The 13,761-nt window shown below is 51.2% G+C and overlaps 1 protein-coding gene across 2 annotated transcripts in view; it reads left to right on the forward strand.

Annotated features, from left to right (window-relative positions):
* SPPL2B (signal peptide peptidase like 2B) overlaps window positions 1-13,761 on the forward strand; it is a 95,453-nt gene that overhangs the window by 26,241 nt on the left and 55,451 nt on the right. For both annotated transcript variants that reach the window (XM_056569886.1, XM_056569883.1), the window contains exon 4: window positions 6,528-6,617. In XM_056569886.1, coding sequence (XP_056425861.1) covers window positions 6,528-6,617 — 90 coding nt within the window. The remainder of the gene's footprint in view (window positions 1-6,527; window positions 6,618-13,761) is intronic.

Raw genomic sequence — 13,761 nt, forward strand, 5'->3', positions numbered from 1 at the left:
GCATGCAGCACTATTTCACAGACCCCACGGTCATATGCCATGGTTTTTGTTATAAACAGAAGCAATGACACACGCGTGAAGAGAACCTTATACTTATCTTTGTTTTGGCACAAATTAATAAATGTTGCAGTTTGTTCATGGCAAAATATCATCACAGCTGAAAGAAATGGCTGCTTTTCTTTAGGGTATGTTCACACTGCGGAATCTCTGCCTGAAGGTATTCCAGGTCGGAAATTCTGTTTGAGTGGCTGCCGTTAAAAACCTTTGGCGCTTGGTCCTGCAGTTTCACCATTGATAGCAGTGCAGTTGGCTCATAATTCAGCAGAAAGAGTGAACATGTTTTTCTCTATCGGCTCCATTGAGGGAAACAGACCATGGATGTATGCTGCTGTCACTAGGAGGCTCGACACTATGGCAACAAGAGAAGTCGGCTCCTCCCAGCAGGGTATACCCGCCCACAGGCACCTGAGGTAATCAGTTTTAGCTTAGTGTCTTAAGGAGTTGGACATGGTCTGGAGTTCTCTCCAGACCAGGTCTTATGTTTTATTATTTTCCTAGTTAGGGATGTGTTGGGATTCAGGAACTGCGGCTCACTGTCTCCCCATTGCGATTGAGGGGGCACAGACATTGCCTATATGTGCTGTTAACCCCCTCTCGCCAACGGTCAGCGCCTGGGGTTGTACCTCATGGGTCCGGGTCCCCCTATTTCCTTGCTCGCCTTGCTCGCACATGGTAGCTCGGCGTGATGCAGGTGACCGAAAGCTGACTGAATACCTCTTAGAAGACTTCATTAGGTAAGTTCTTCTGACTGAGGTGAGTATATTCCCTTTCTCCTTAGGAACAGCCTTGCAACCTCTGGAGCATTTTTGGACCTCTGGAGCATTTTTGGACTGGGGCACAGCTTCATTCATACTTTTCACTTTCCTGAACGATATGTGTGTGGTGTGTGTGTTTCTTTAAGCGGGTGACAGCCGCCGCGTTTTTACTATGCGGACGCATGAAGCGCCGGCTTACTTTTGCTTTCGGCAGCAGTGGGCTGCCGGCGGCGTCTCGCTCGCTCGCTTCCCCGCAAGCGCATATGCGAATGACATGTGTGCTCGGGGAGAGGAGCGGGCATGGGCGCCATTACTGACCTTCTTGTCAGAAGCTGAGGGCACTATAGCTCCGCCCCCTATGTTATCAGGGCTTCTAAGAGGGGCAAATTAGCCTCCAATCAGTGCTGTGCGCGCGTTGTGAGAGGCAGGTGCCAATCAGCAGTGCCCCTGCTCCTGCCCCGCCCCTCTTTTGCTATTGGCCGGCATTTCTCCCTTCTTTATCTACACTAGAATGGAGTTCTCCTCACATCAGCTGCCCTGGGGTCACAGACTTGGGCTGCACAGACAACTGGAGCATTAGTTCATCATTTTGTCTGTAAAAGCTGTAATTCCAAAATGCCTGGTTCTGCTGAACCCATTTGCTCCCTCTAAACAGTTAACTGGAGTGTTAGCCACTTATTACATCTGTAAAAGCTGTATCTCAAAAATGTCTGGTTCTGCTGAACCACTTGTTCTGCCTGCTCCACTGCTCCCCCAGACCCCCCAGCTATTCTACCCCGGTTGTCTACCAGACCGGTGGGTTCAGCCCCCCTCCAGCCTGGGTTCTCTCCCTCCCCCAGTCTATATCCAACTTGGCTCAGGTCTCCCGTTATGTGGTGACTGCATTGGAGAGGCCCTCCCGGCCCTCTGGAGGTTCCCGCTCTCCCCTATACTGATGCTCTCGCAGCGTCATGGGAGTGTTTTTCATCTGACTCATCCTCCGAGTCTTCTGGCAGGCACGGGCGCTCCCCTCACAGGCATCGCTCCGTTACTCCGCCCTGTAGCAAGCGTCGCTCCCCTAGAGGATGCTCCCATGGTCGCTGCTCTGGCTCTCCAGACCTGCGTACCTGGTCAGTCTCCCCCACTTCCAGGGCCACCTCATACGTTCCCATTCACCTGGAGAACTTGTGGATGAAGTTTCCGATTCAGCCTCTGATTCAGAGGACCACACGGATATGTCGGACATGGCGCACTCATTGGTCTCGGCCACAAGAGACACCTTCCATCTAGAGGACCCAGGAACTTCGGATGTGGTTCCAGAAGTTTCCTTTAATCGTGCCCAACCTCCAGGGCTGCCTCACCTCGTTCCCATTCAGCCGGAGAACTTGTGGATGAGGTTTCTGATTCGGTCTCCGACTCAGAGGACCACACCGATATGCCTGATGTGGTGTACTCATTAGTTTTGGCCATAAGAGACACCTTCCAGCTAAGGACCCAGGAACTTCGGACGTGGTCTAGAAGTTTCCTCTCATCGTGCCCTACCTCTTCCAGGGCTGCCTCACCTCGATCCCATTCACCTGGAGAACTTGCGGATGAGGTTTCTGATTCAGCCTCCGACTTAAAGGAACGCACGAATGTCTGATGTGGTGTACTCATTGGTTTCGGCCATAAGAGACACTTTCCATCTAAATGACCCAGGAACTTCGGACGTGGCTCCAGAAGTCTCCTTTTCTTCGTGCCTGACTGGCACCCAAGACCTTCAGCTCTCATGCTGAATTTTACACCCTGCTGGTATCCGCCTGGAGGCACCCTGACAGGAAGTTTCAGGAAACATAGAAGGTTTAAGCGCGGTATCCCTTCGCCAAGGACCTCATTGCTCGGTGGACCTCCTCTCCAACTGTGGATCTGCCGGTCTCCCGCCTCTCTAAGGTGCCTACCGTGCCTTTGGCTGATGCGGCTGCCTTCAAGGATCCAGCAGACATGAAGGTGGAGACTTTGGCAAACTTTGCCTTTTGAGACAGCAGGATCTTCCTGCTTTTGCTTCGGCCTGGGGGTCAAGAGCCCTTTCAGTATGGTCTCCCATCTCCGCCAGGGTAGTCTTCAAGATCCCTCTGGAGGATTTATTTAATCTAGCTCCCCATGCTCCGCAGCAGGAGATTTTCTGTTCCATGAACAGCCATTGTGCTGCCTTTGCCACAAGCTACCTGGTAGCCACTGTCCCTCCATGTGGCTTAAAGCCTGGAATGTGGACGCCGCCTTCAGGAAGTGAGGCGTCAGGCGGAAAAGAGTTCTTTATTGCCTCTGGATACGGCTCACAGAACCGCTTTCCATCGTAAGTCCTCCTTCGGGTTCTGCGGACCTTTGGTGCCACCACAGGGTACCAACAAAGGGTCCAGCCGGGCGCCTTCTCGGGAAGAGGGCTCCCTCCTTCCGGACCTGTCCCTCCCGGAGGTCGGCTATCCGTTCAGGCCGTTTTGCGGCCCCATCAGGCACCCGTAGGCCTTCCTCAATCTGATGGGTCGCCCCCACCCGCCGACCTTTCTCGGGTGGTTGGTCACCTCTTACTCATCCGGGATGCCTGGACCACGCACATTCATTGTTCCGGTTCCTTCAGGGAACGTTTTCGAGGTTTATTCCAACCTCTTTGTGGTCCCCAAGAAAGGAGTTTCTGTTCACCCAATCTTGGTTCTCGAGTATCTCAGCCAGCATCTTCTGCTTCCCATCCCGAATGGAGTGTCTCCGTTCGGTGCTGGCGTCCCTGGGGAATTTTCGTTCCTCGGTGGACATCAAGGATGCCTGCCTCCACATCTCATTGTTCCGGTATTCAGTGGTACCTCCGCTTTGGACGGTCATTTTCTATTGTGGCTCTCCATTTCGGTCTGGCCACTTCTCTGTGGACCTTTCACAAAGTCCTGGCACCTTTTGATAGCCCCTTTTACGGACAACAGTTGTTTCCGTGATTCCTTACTTGGACAATTTTCTGATCAGTACTCCAGCCAGGGCCCAGATCCTGGAGAGTCTTAGTCTCAACCTCCAGACCTTGTCTCTCTTCGGTTGGATGGTCATTCGGGACAAGTCCAACCGCTTTCCTGGGGCTTCAGTTCGACGCGGCCTCTGCCCGCTTTCAACTCCGCCAACCAATCGGCTGACTCTCTTATCAAGAGTCCGATGACTTCGGTACCCTGCTCCAGTTTCCATTTGCTTTTGCATGGATGTCCTGGGTCGGTTAGCGGTGGCCGTGGAGGCCGTGCCATTTGCCCAATTTAATCATCGACCTCTTCAATTGGTGATTCTCTACCGGTGGGACAGGTCTCCATTGTCACTCGACAGTCTTGTCGGTCCCTTCTATGGTGGCTTCGTTTCCCCCCTGCTTTTCCCCTTCAACATGTTGGGGTCTAGGGCAATCCTTTCTTTGCTTGCTTTAGAGATCAGCGAATTTACAGTAAATTCGATTCGTCACGAACTTCTCGGCTCGGCAGTGATGACTTATCCTGCATAAATTAGTTCAGTTTTCAGGTGCTCCGGTGGGCTTGAAAAGGTGGATACAGTCCTAGGAAAGAGTCTCCTAGGACTGTATCCACCTTTTCCAGCCCACGTGAGCACCTGAAAACTGAACTCATTTATGCAGGATAAGCCATCAACTGTCGAGCCGAGAAGTTCGTGACGAATCGAATTTACTGTAATTTCGCTCATCTCTAGCTTGCTTCTTGGGAAATTCCCTTCTGGGCGGAACTCAGGTTTCTGGCCATCTCAGCGCTTTTCATTCCGGGCGTTTCTGAGAATCATCCGGAGGTGTTTGCAGTGATCTGCAACCTCTGGGGCGCTCCAGGCGTGGACCTCTGCATGTGCCGCCACAACCAAGCGTTCCTCTTCTTGGTCGGGCTTTGCCCTTCGTTATCTGTTTCCTCCCCTTCCTCTCTTTTCGGGGTCCTGAGGAAACTCACAGCAGAGGGCGTTCCCGCCATTCTTGTGGCCCAGACTGGCCCCAGCGGGCATGGTAATTCATCGTGGTCAGGCTCCTGTACTACTTACCTCTGCACCGTCCCGATCGTCCTGACCTCCTATATCAGGTCTCCTGTGCCACCCCTATTTACCGTCTGCTTTTGACGGCGTGACGGTTGAGACAGCGGTTCTGAGGACCCGCGGTTTCTCTTCCCAAGTGGTTTACACCATGCTGAGGGCTCGCAAGCCTTCCTCTGCAAAGATTTACCACCATACCTGGCGGTCTTATTTCTGTTGGTGTGAAACTCTGCCTTTTTCTCCGGTCATGGTTGGCTTTCCGCTCCCTTAGGGGTCAAAGGTTCGTCCGTTTCCATTCTTTTTCAACATTCTTTGGCGTTCAATTATCATGTCCAAACCTAGTTCATGGAGTGGCACAAGCTGCCCCTCCTTATCAGTCCCTTTTTTTTCCCTTGGGACTTACACTTGGTCTTAGGTGCTCTGCAAGACGCCCCTTTTGACCCTCTCAGGGACATTTCTCTCCGCCTCCTTCCCCGGAATGTGGCGTTCCTTATTGCTCTTACCTCTGTTAGGAGGGTGACAGAGCTGGTAGCTCTCTCCTGCCATTCTCCCTTCCTGGTGGTATACCAGGACAAGTTGTTTTCCGTCCAGGTCCGTCCTTCTTACCTGAGATGTTTTTTGACTTTTTCATCTAGATGAGAACATTTGTCCTACCGTCCTCTTGTCCGGCCCCTTCTCATCCCTGGAAGCGTTTGTTCCACAACCTGGTTGTGGTGAGGGCTGTTCGGACCTATCTCTCTCACTCTTTCCTTTCGGCAATGTGACCCCCTTTTTTGTTTTTCCGGAAGGTCGTTGTATAGGACAACCTGCTTCTACGACCACCATTTTTTAGTGGATCCGGTCTGCTCTTTTTGAGAGCTTACCGCTGCAAGGGGAAGATCCCACCCTTCAGGGGTTTGGCTCATTCCACCCATTTTTCGGGGCATCCTGGGCCCTCCGCTACGTGGCTTTGGCCTTGCAGTACTGTAAGGCGTCCGTGTGGTCGTCTTTGTACACTTTCTCAAGCTACCAGTTGCCTTTTCTTCTGATTGCTCGGACAGTTTGTGGTTTTCTCTTGACCGGTCGGTCTTCTATTGCTCTGGGACTAAAACTGATTACCTCAGGTGCCTGTGGGCGGGTATACCCTGCTGGGAGGAGCTGACTTCTCTTGTTGCTATAGTGTCGAGCCTCCTAGTGACAGCAGCATACACCCATGGTCTGTGTCTGCCAATGGATCCTCCGAGAAAGAGATTTTACGGTAAGCATAACAAAATCTCCTTATTTGTTTCACATTTAAATTTGTGCCGCTGAAATTCCGCATGTGTGTGAACATACCCTTAGCGCATTGTTAAAGATAATATCAGGTAACTGCTTACATAGTAGTTGTGAACTGTAAACTCTACAGCCTACCAGTTAGATTAAAATACATGGGCATGAAGAGCCAATGTAGGGTGCTGTAATCTACGACACAAGTAAGAGAAAGATGATTGGTATTTCTCACTAGTTCATAAGGGGCTTATGTAACTAACAAAACGGCAGCATTCAGGTTTTTAATAAAACATGTTAGCTATGTGAATATAGTTCCTTGTGTTAGATAATTTTTGTATGTTATTCACTAAAGCTAGAAAAATGTTAAAGGATTCCACTGTAATGCTGGAGTTCTTTGTTTTTCACATTGTGGACTTTCCTGCTCATGTCTCTCTGTTCGCTGAATGTTGTTTTCTAATATTTTAGGTCCCTCCTGGAGGTAACCATAGCCAGTATGAGGAAATTGACATTCCCGTGGCACTACTTAGCTATACAGATATGCTAGATATCAGCAAGGTAAGAAATAAGGCAGGTTTTACTTAGCACCAATTGTTAAAGATGCGTGAAGTAAATATTGCTTGAAGTGTGTTGAAACACACCTGAAGGTGTCTATCTGAGAGCTGTGCTATGAAGTAGTAACATTGTTTTGTACACAAAGAAGTTCAGCATGGGCAACCATTCTAACGTGGTTGAGATTGTGGTTGACCTCACAGTTTTTTTTTTTTTTTTTTTTGTTTGTTCTAAGCTGAGCTAACAAAGAAAAAGTACAAAAGAGTCTGCATTACCTTATGAATAATTCCTTCAGTTGTGCCAGATAAACAGTACCGAAGAAAGTTTTGGACTCCAGGACGTGTGTGTGTGTGTGTGTAGGGAGATTTTTTGTGTGTATAAATGATAAACACATAGTCATACCACGTGCATATATTTTTTTTTTTATGTTTTACTACACTAAGGCACACATTGGTGGCATTATTTTAAAGCTTTATGGGGGAGATTTATCAAGAAATGTCTATTTCTCTATCGGCTCCATTGGGGGACACAGACCATGGGTATATGCTGCTGTCTCTAGGAGGTTCGACACTATGGCAACAAGAAAAGTCGGCTCCTCCCAGCAGGGTATACCCACCGACAGGCACCTGAGGTAATCAGTTTTAGCTTAGTGTCTAAGGAGGTAGACACGGTCTGGAGTTCTCTCCAGACCAGGTCTCATATTTTTTGACTGAAGACTCCATTAAGTAAGTTCTTCTGACTGAAGGTGAGTATATTTCCCCCTTTTCTCCTAGGATTCTTCCTCTTCTGCAGACCCCCTACTTCAGCCCACGCCTCTTTATTGTTATCTCCTGAATTGTGGGGAACCCTTTCATGCAATGGGGGCTTAAAATCAGTGGAGTAGGACTGTGCAAGTCTTTCCTTTTCTCCGGCATCTATTCATTCAGACGCCGACACTACTCGGGCAGTTACTTTCATTTTGGCAGCGGAACACTGCTGACTCCTCCTGCGCTCTCAGTGAGCGTGGCCCCTATCTCCGGCCATATCGCTCACTGTGCAGGAACACAGCCCTGCTCTCCTGTGCTCTCCTGTCGGCAGCAGTTACTTTCATTTCGGCAGCGGAGCACTGCCGACTCCTCCTGCGCTTTCAGTGAGCGCGGCCCCTATCTCCAGCCATATCGCTCACTGTGCCGGAACACAGCCCTGCTCTCCTGTCGGCAGCGGCGTGCTGCCGGCGGTGTTTTTTCTTTATGGGAGCGAGGACGCCATTAGAGCCTGGCCATTTTTCTTCTCTGGCCGCGGGCCCTTGTCGGGCTTTAGCCCCGCCCACTCAGTCGCGGGAATCCTTCTCCCTCTCCTTCTCTGCATGCGGCCAGTCCCTTTCTCTGCCAATCAGCACTAAGCGCGTGTGCTGAGGGTTTCTGAGGGCCAATGAGTGGCGCCCTTTGGCTAGAACGGCCTCTCTTCTCATTGGCTATGCTTTCTTCTTCCTCGCTCTCTCCCCGCAGCCGTGCAGCGCTCCTCACAGCTGCTTACCTTATTGGGGACACATACACTGAGTGAGCAGTTTCTTAAAAAAAAAAATAATAATAATTTCAATAAATATATAAGAATGGATGTGTCCGAGCCCGGAACTGTCCCTCCTTCTGGACAGATACCACGGGCCTGGTCACCTATTGTTCTTGCAGGGGTTAGCAACTCTACCATACTTGGTTCTGCTAAACCCACTTGTTCCGCCTGCACCACTGCTTCCCCTGCTATTTCTACCACTCTCCCAGTCTATATCGACTTGGCTCAGGTCTCCCTTTCTGTGGGACCTCCTCTCCAACTGTGGATCTACCGGTCTCCCGCCTCTCTAAGGCGCCTACCCGGCTGTTGGCTGATGCAGCTGCCTTTAAGGATCCAGCGGACATGAAGGTGGAGTCTTTGGCAAACCTTGCCTTTGAGACAGCAGGTTCTTCCTGCTTTTGCTTCGGCCGGGGTGTCAAAGGCCCTTTCAGTATGGTCTCCCATCTCCGCCAGGGTAGTTTTCAAGATCCCTCTAGAGGATTTGTTTAATCTAGCTCTCCGATGCTCCGCAGCAGGAGATTTTCTGTGTTCTGCTTCCATGCGCAGCCACTGTGCTGCCTTTGCCACAAGCTACCTGGTAGCTACCGTTCCTCCATATGGCTTAAAGCCTGGAATGTGGACGCCGCCTTCAGGAAGTGAGGCGACGGGTGAAGAAGAGTTCTTTATTACCTCTGGATAAGCCTCACAGAACCGCTTTCCGTTGTAAGTCCTCCTTCTGGTTCTGCGGACCTTTGGTACCATCAAGGGGTACCAACAAAGAGTCCAGCCAGGCGCTTTCACAGGAAGAGGGTTCCCTCCTTCCGGACCTATCCCGGAGGTCGGCTATCCTTTCTGGCCATTTTGCGGCCCCATTAGGTACCCGTAGGCCTTCCTCGGTCTAAAGGGTCGCCCCCACCCGCCGACCTTTTTCGGGTGGTTGGTCGCCTCTTACTCTTCCGGGATGCCTGGACTACGCACATTCAGGACTCCTAGGTCAGGGATGTGGTAGTCAACGGATACAGGATCGAATTTGCTTCCCTTCCTTGGGATTGCCTTTTTCTTTCCTGGACCCTCCGGTTCCCCTCTCTAGCGAAAGCAGTTCGGGCCCTGCCCCTGCTCCTTTTTTATCCAGGGAGTAATTGTCCTGGTTCCGTCAGGGGAATGTTTTCGAGGTTTATTCCAACCTCTTTGTGGTCCCCAAGAAAGGCGTTTCTGTTCGCCCACTCTTGGTTCTCGAGTATCTCAGCCAGCATCTTCTGCCTTCCATCCCGAATGGTGTCTCTCCGTTCGGTGCTGGCGTCCATGGTTCATGGGGAGTTTTCGTTCCTCGGTGGACATCAAGGATGCCTGCCTCCACATCTCATTGTTTCCCGGTCATGAGAGGTAGCTCCGCTTTGCAGTTCCGAATGGTCATTTCCTATTGTGTCTCTCCATTTCGGTCTGACCACTTCTCCGCGGACCTTTCACAAAGTCCTGGCGCCTGTGATAGCCCCTTTTTTGGACAACAGTTGTTTCCGTGATTCCTTACTTGGACAACCTCCTGATCAGAGCTCCAGCCAGGGCCCAGATCTTTGAGAGTCTTAGTCTCAACCTCCAGGCCTTGTCTCACTTCGATTGGGTGTTCAATCGGGACAAGTCACCCTGCTCCAGTTTCCGTTCGCTTTTGCATGGATGCCCTGGATCGGTTAGTGGTGGCCATGGAGGCCATGCCATTTGCCCAGTTTCATCACCGACCTCTTAAACTGGTGGGACAGGTCTCCATTAACCCTCGACCGCAAGATCGTTCTCTCTTTACAGTCTTGTCGGTCGCTTCGTTTCCCCCCTGCCTTTACAGGGGCACTCCTTCCTGCCCCCCCTGCCAGTTTGTCGGGCTGAGGAGGTGTCTTCAAGGACCTGAGGAGGTGTTCCCCTTCAACATGTTTGGGCCTAGGGCAATTCTTTCTTGGCTTGCTTCTTGGGAAATTCCCTTCGGGGCGGAACTCAGGTTCCGGCATCTCAGCGATCTTCATTCCGGACGTTTCTGGGATGTGGTCTTTCTCAGATGGTCCTCAGCTGTCCAAGGCAAGTTGTGCCTACATCCGGAGGTGCTTGCAGTGACCTGCAACCTCTGGGGCGCTCCAGACGTGGACCTCTGCACGTTCCACCACAACCAAACCGTTCCCCTCTATTGGTCGGGCTTTGCCCTTCCTTATGTTTCCTCCCCTTCCCCTCCTTTTGGGGTCCTGAGGCATCTCACAGCAGAGGGCGTTCCCGCCATTCTCGTGGCCCAGACTGGCCCCGGCGGGCATGGTACGTCGTCATGGTCAGGCTCCTGAGCGACTTACCGCTGCGCCTTCCCTATCGCCCGACGCCCGGGACAAGTAGTTTTGGGCGCCGGGCAGGTGAATTTTTTATAGATTTAGCCCTGTATCGGGCAAGCAGGCACAGATAGACTTCTCCCTTATTTTTCTTTAATGCCGGTGTGAGGTGCAGGAGCCGATGCAAGTCTGCACCTCACACCGGCGCTTAGGGTGTATGGAGGGGGCAGTGGCGGCCCCCAGCTGATTTCAGTACCCGAGGGCCGCTGCTCAGAGCCCCCCAGCCGGTGTGAGGGGATCTCAGGAGCGAGGGAAGAACCAGAGATCGCACGTCTGCAGGAGATGATTAAGCCCTTGGGACTTGCACTGGGTCTTAGATGCCATGCAAAGCCCCCCTTTTGAACCTCTCAGGGATATTTCTCTTCGCCTCCTTCCCCGGAAGGTGGCGTTCCTTATTGCTCTTCCCTCTTTTAGGAGGGTGTCAGAGCTGGCAGCTCTCTCCTGCAATTCTCCTTTCCTGGTTGTATACCAGAACAAGTTGTTTTGTTTTCCGTCCAGGTCCGTCCTTCGTACCTGATATGGTTTTGACTTTTTCATCTCAATGAGGACATCATCCTTCCGTCCTTCTGTCCGGCCCCTTCTCATCCCTGGAAGCGTTTATTCCACAACCTGTTGTGGTCGTTGAACGGACAAGACAACCATTTTTGGAGCTTACCGCTGCAAGGGGAAGATCCACCCTTCAGGGCTTTGGCTCATTCCATCCGTTTTTTCGGGGCATCCTGGGCCTCCGCTATGTGGCTTCGGCCTTGCAGGTCTATGAGGCGTCCACGTGGTCGTCTTTGCACACTTTTTCAAGGTGCTACCAGATTCATGCCCTCGCATCAGCTGATGCTATTCTGGGCCGTAAGACGCAACGTCAGGCAGTGATGGTCCAACCGTCCACCTGTCTGATTCCTTACCCACCCAAGGGACGGCTTTGGTACGTGCCATGGTCTGTGTCCCCCAATGGAGCCGATAGAGAAAAGGAGATTTTTATGCTTACCGTAAAATCTCTTTCTCGAAGGATCCATTGGGAGACACAGCTCCCACCCTGTTCTGGTGTTTCTATTTCAGTCATCTGTCCGAGGGTGTGTTCAGTTACCTTTTCTTCTGGTTGCTCGGATAGTCAGTGGTTTTTCTCTGGACCTGTCAGTCTTCTATTGCTCTGGGACTAAAACTGATTACCTCAGGTGCCTGTGGGTAGGTATACCCTGCTGGGAGGAGCCGACTTTTCTTGTTGCCATAATGTCGAACCTCCTAGAGACAGCAGCATATACCCATGGTCTGTGTCCCCCAATGAGTCCTTCGAGAAAGAGATTTTACGGGAAACATAAAAATCTCCTTTTTAGACCAAATTTCCTCCCTTTTTTTTTTTTGTCTATACTTTGACTAGCATGCGCCTTATTCATCAATAATGCGCAGCGTAATGATGAATAAGGTGCAGCTCTCCTTTAGTGTGAAAAGTTGTCTAACGTACACCTTTTCTAAAAAAGTCAGACCAACAACCAGAAGCCTGGGTTCTTAACCCGTGGGTACGCCACGGGTTGAGCATTGGTATTAGAAAGCGCCAACAAATACTGGCCGTGCACTGGCAAGTACTTGTCAGCGCATAGCCGGGCAAACCTCCAGCTGTTGCAAAACTACAATTCTCAGCATGCAGTGACAGAAGGGCAGAAGGGCATGCTGGGACTTGTAGTTATGCAACAGCTGGAGGCACACTACTATAACTTTCAGCATGCCCTTTGGCTGTCCGTGCATGCTGGGGGTTGTAGTTATGCAACAGCTGGAGGCACACTGGTTGCAAAACACAGTTTGTTACATAACTCAGTGTTTCTTAACCCGTGTGCCTCCAGCTGTTGCAAAACTAAAATTTCACAGCATGCATGGTCTGTCAGTGCATGCTGGGAGTTATAGTTTTTGCAACAGCTGGAGGCACATGGGTTGGGAAACGCTGAGTTAGAAAGTGTGCCAGACAGTGTGCCTCCAGTTGTTGCAAAACTACAACTTCCAGCATGCCCAGACAGCCGAAGGGCATGCTGGGAGTTGTAGTTTTGCAACAACTGGAGGAGAACAGATTGGGGACCACTGTGTAGTGGTCTCCAAACTGTGGCCCTCCAGATGTTGCAAAACTTCAACTCCAAGCATGCCCAGACTGCCTAGGCAAGCTGGGAGTTGTAGTTCGGCAACATCTGCAGGGCCAGATGTTACAGAACTACAACTCCCAGCATGCCTGGACTGTCTGGGCATGCTGAGAGTTCTAGTTTTGCAACAACTGGAAGAGCAAAGATTGGAACTGTGACCCTCCCAGATGTTGCAAAACTACAACTCCCAGCTTGTCCAGACAGCCAAAGGCTGTCTGGGCATGCCGGGAGTTGTAGTTTTGAAACTCCTAGAAGCAGCAGCGAAGATTAGTGATGATCTTCACTGATGCCGCCACCGCCGCTGCCCCATTGCCTCCCCCATTCCCGGTTTTATAATTACCTGTTCCCGGGGTCCGCGCTACTTCTGGCGCCTGCGGGGTCCTGCGCAGCGACGAGTGACATCCTCAACGCGATGTCACCTTCAGTGCACACAGTGACAGCTCAGGACGCCGCCGGAGCCAGAAGTAGCGCTGACCCCGGGAACAGGTAATTGTAAAACCGGGGATGGGGGAGGCAATGGGGCAGCGGCGGTGGTTGAACTAGGGAGGACCCCAGGACAGGCAGGGGGAGAGAAGTGGGGGGCAGCGGTCTCTGGCCCCGCTAAAGCCCCTGCAGTTCATTGATTTAAAGCACCCGCTTTAAATCATTGATCTGCAATGGCTTCTGCGGGGCCGGTTTTCGGGGGGAAATAGCCGATAATTTATACCGATATTCATCAGCTATCGGGCTGGTAACAGCGGGACTTCTGCCAGTTAACCCGTGCGATGCCGCGCATCGCTGGGTTAACTGAATGCCATCTATAGATGGCGGAATGCGCGAAGGACCTGCACAATTCGCCGTCTATAGACGGGATTCTGCGGGAAGGGGTTAAAGGTTGAATTGTAGAAGGTAGAAATTATTCTCACGCCTACTGGTAGGTGGTGTAGCTTTGCGCCTAAAAATTTACCTTTGCGCACAAAATAGCGACTTTTGACAAAAGTCGCAAATGATAAATACGTGACCACTGCATGGTCAAAAAGAAAAAGTTCTACGGGTAGGCAAAAAGAGTAAAACTGTCTATATCAAAAGGCACGCAAAATATGCTGCTTGCGTCTGAACTGCGCCTGAATATAGACAAAAAAAATGCTCTAAAAGCAATGATAAATC

The sequence above is a fragment of the Hyla sarda genome, chromosome 1 (assembly GCF_029499605.1).
Source record: "Hyla sarda isolate aHylSar1 chromosome 1, aHylSar1.hap1, whole genome shotgun sequence".
Taxonomy (NCBI): Eukaryota; Metazoa; Chordata; class Amphibia; order Anura; family Hylidae; genus Hyla; species Hyla sarda.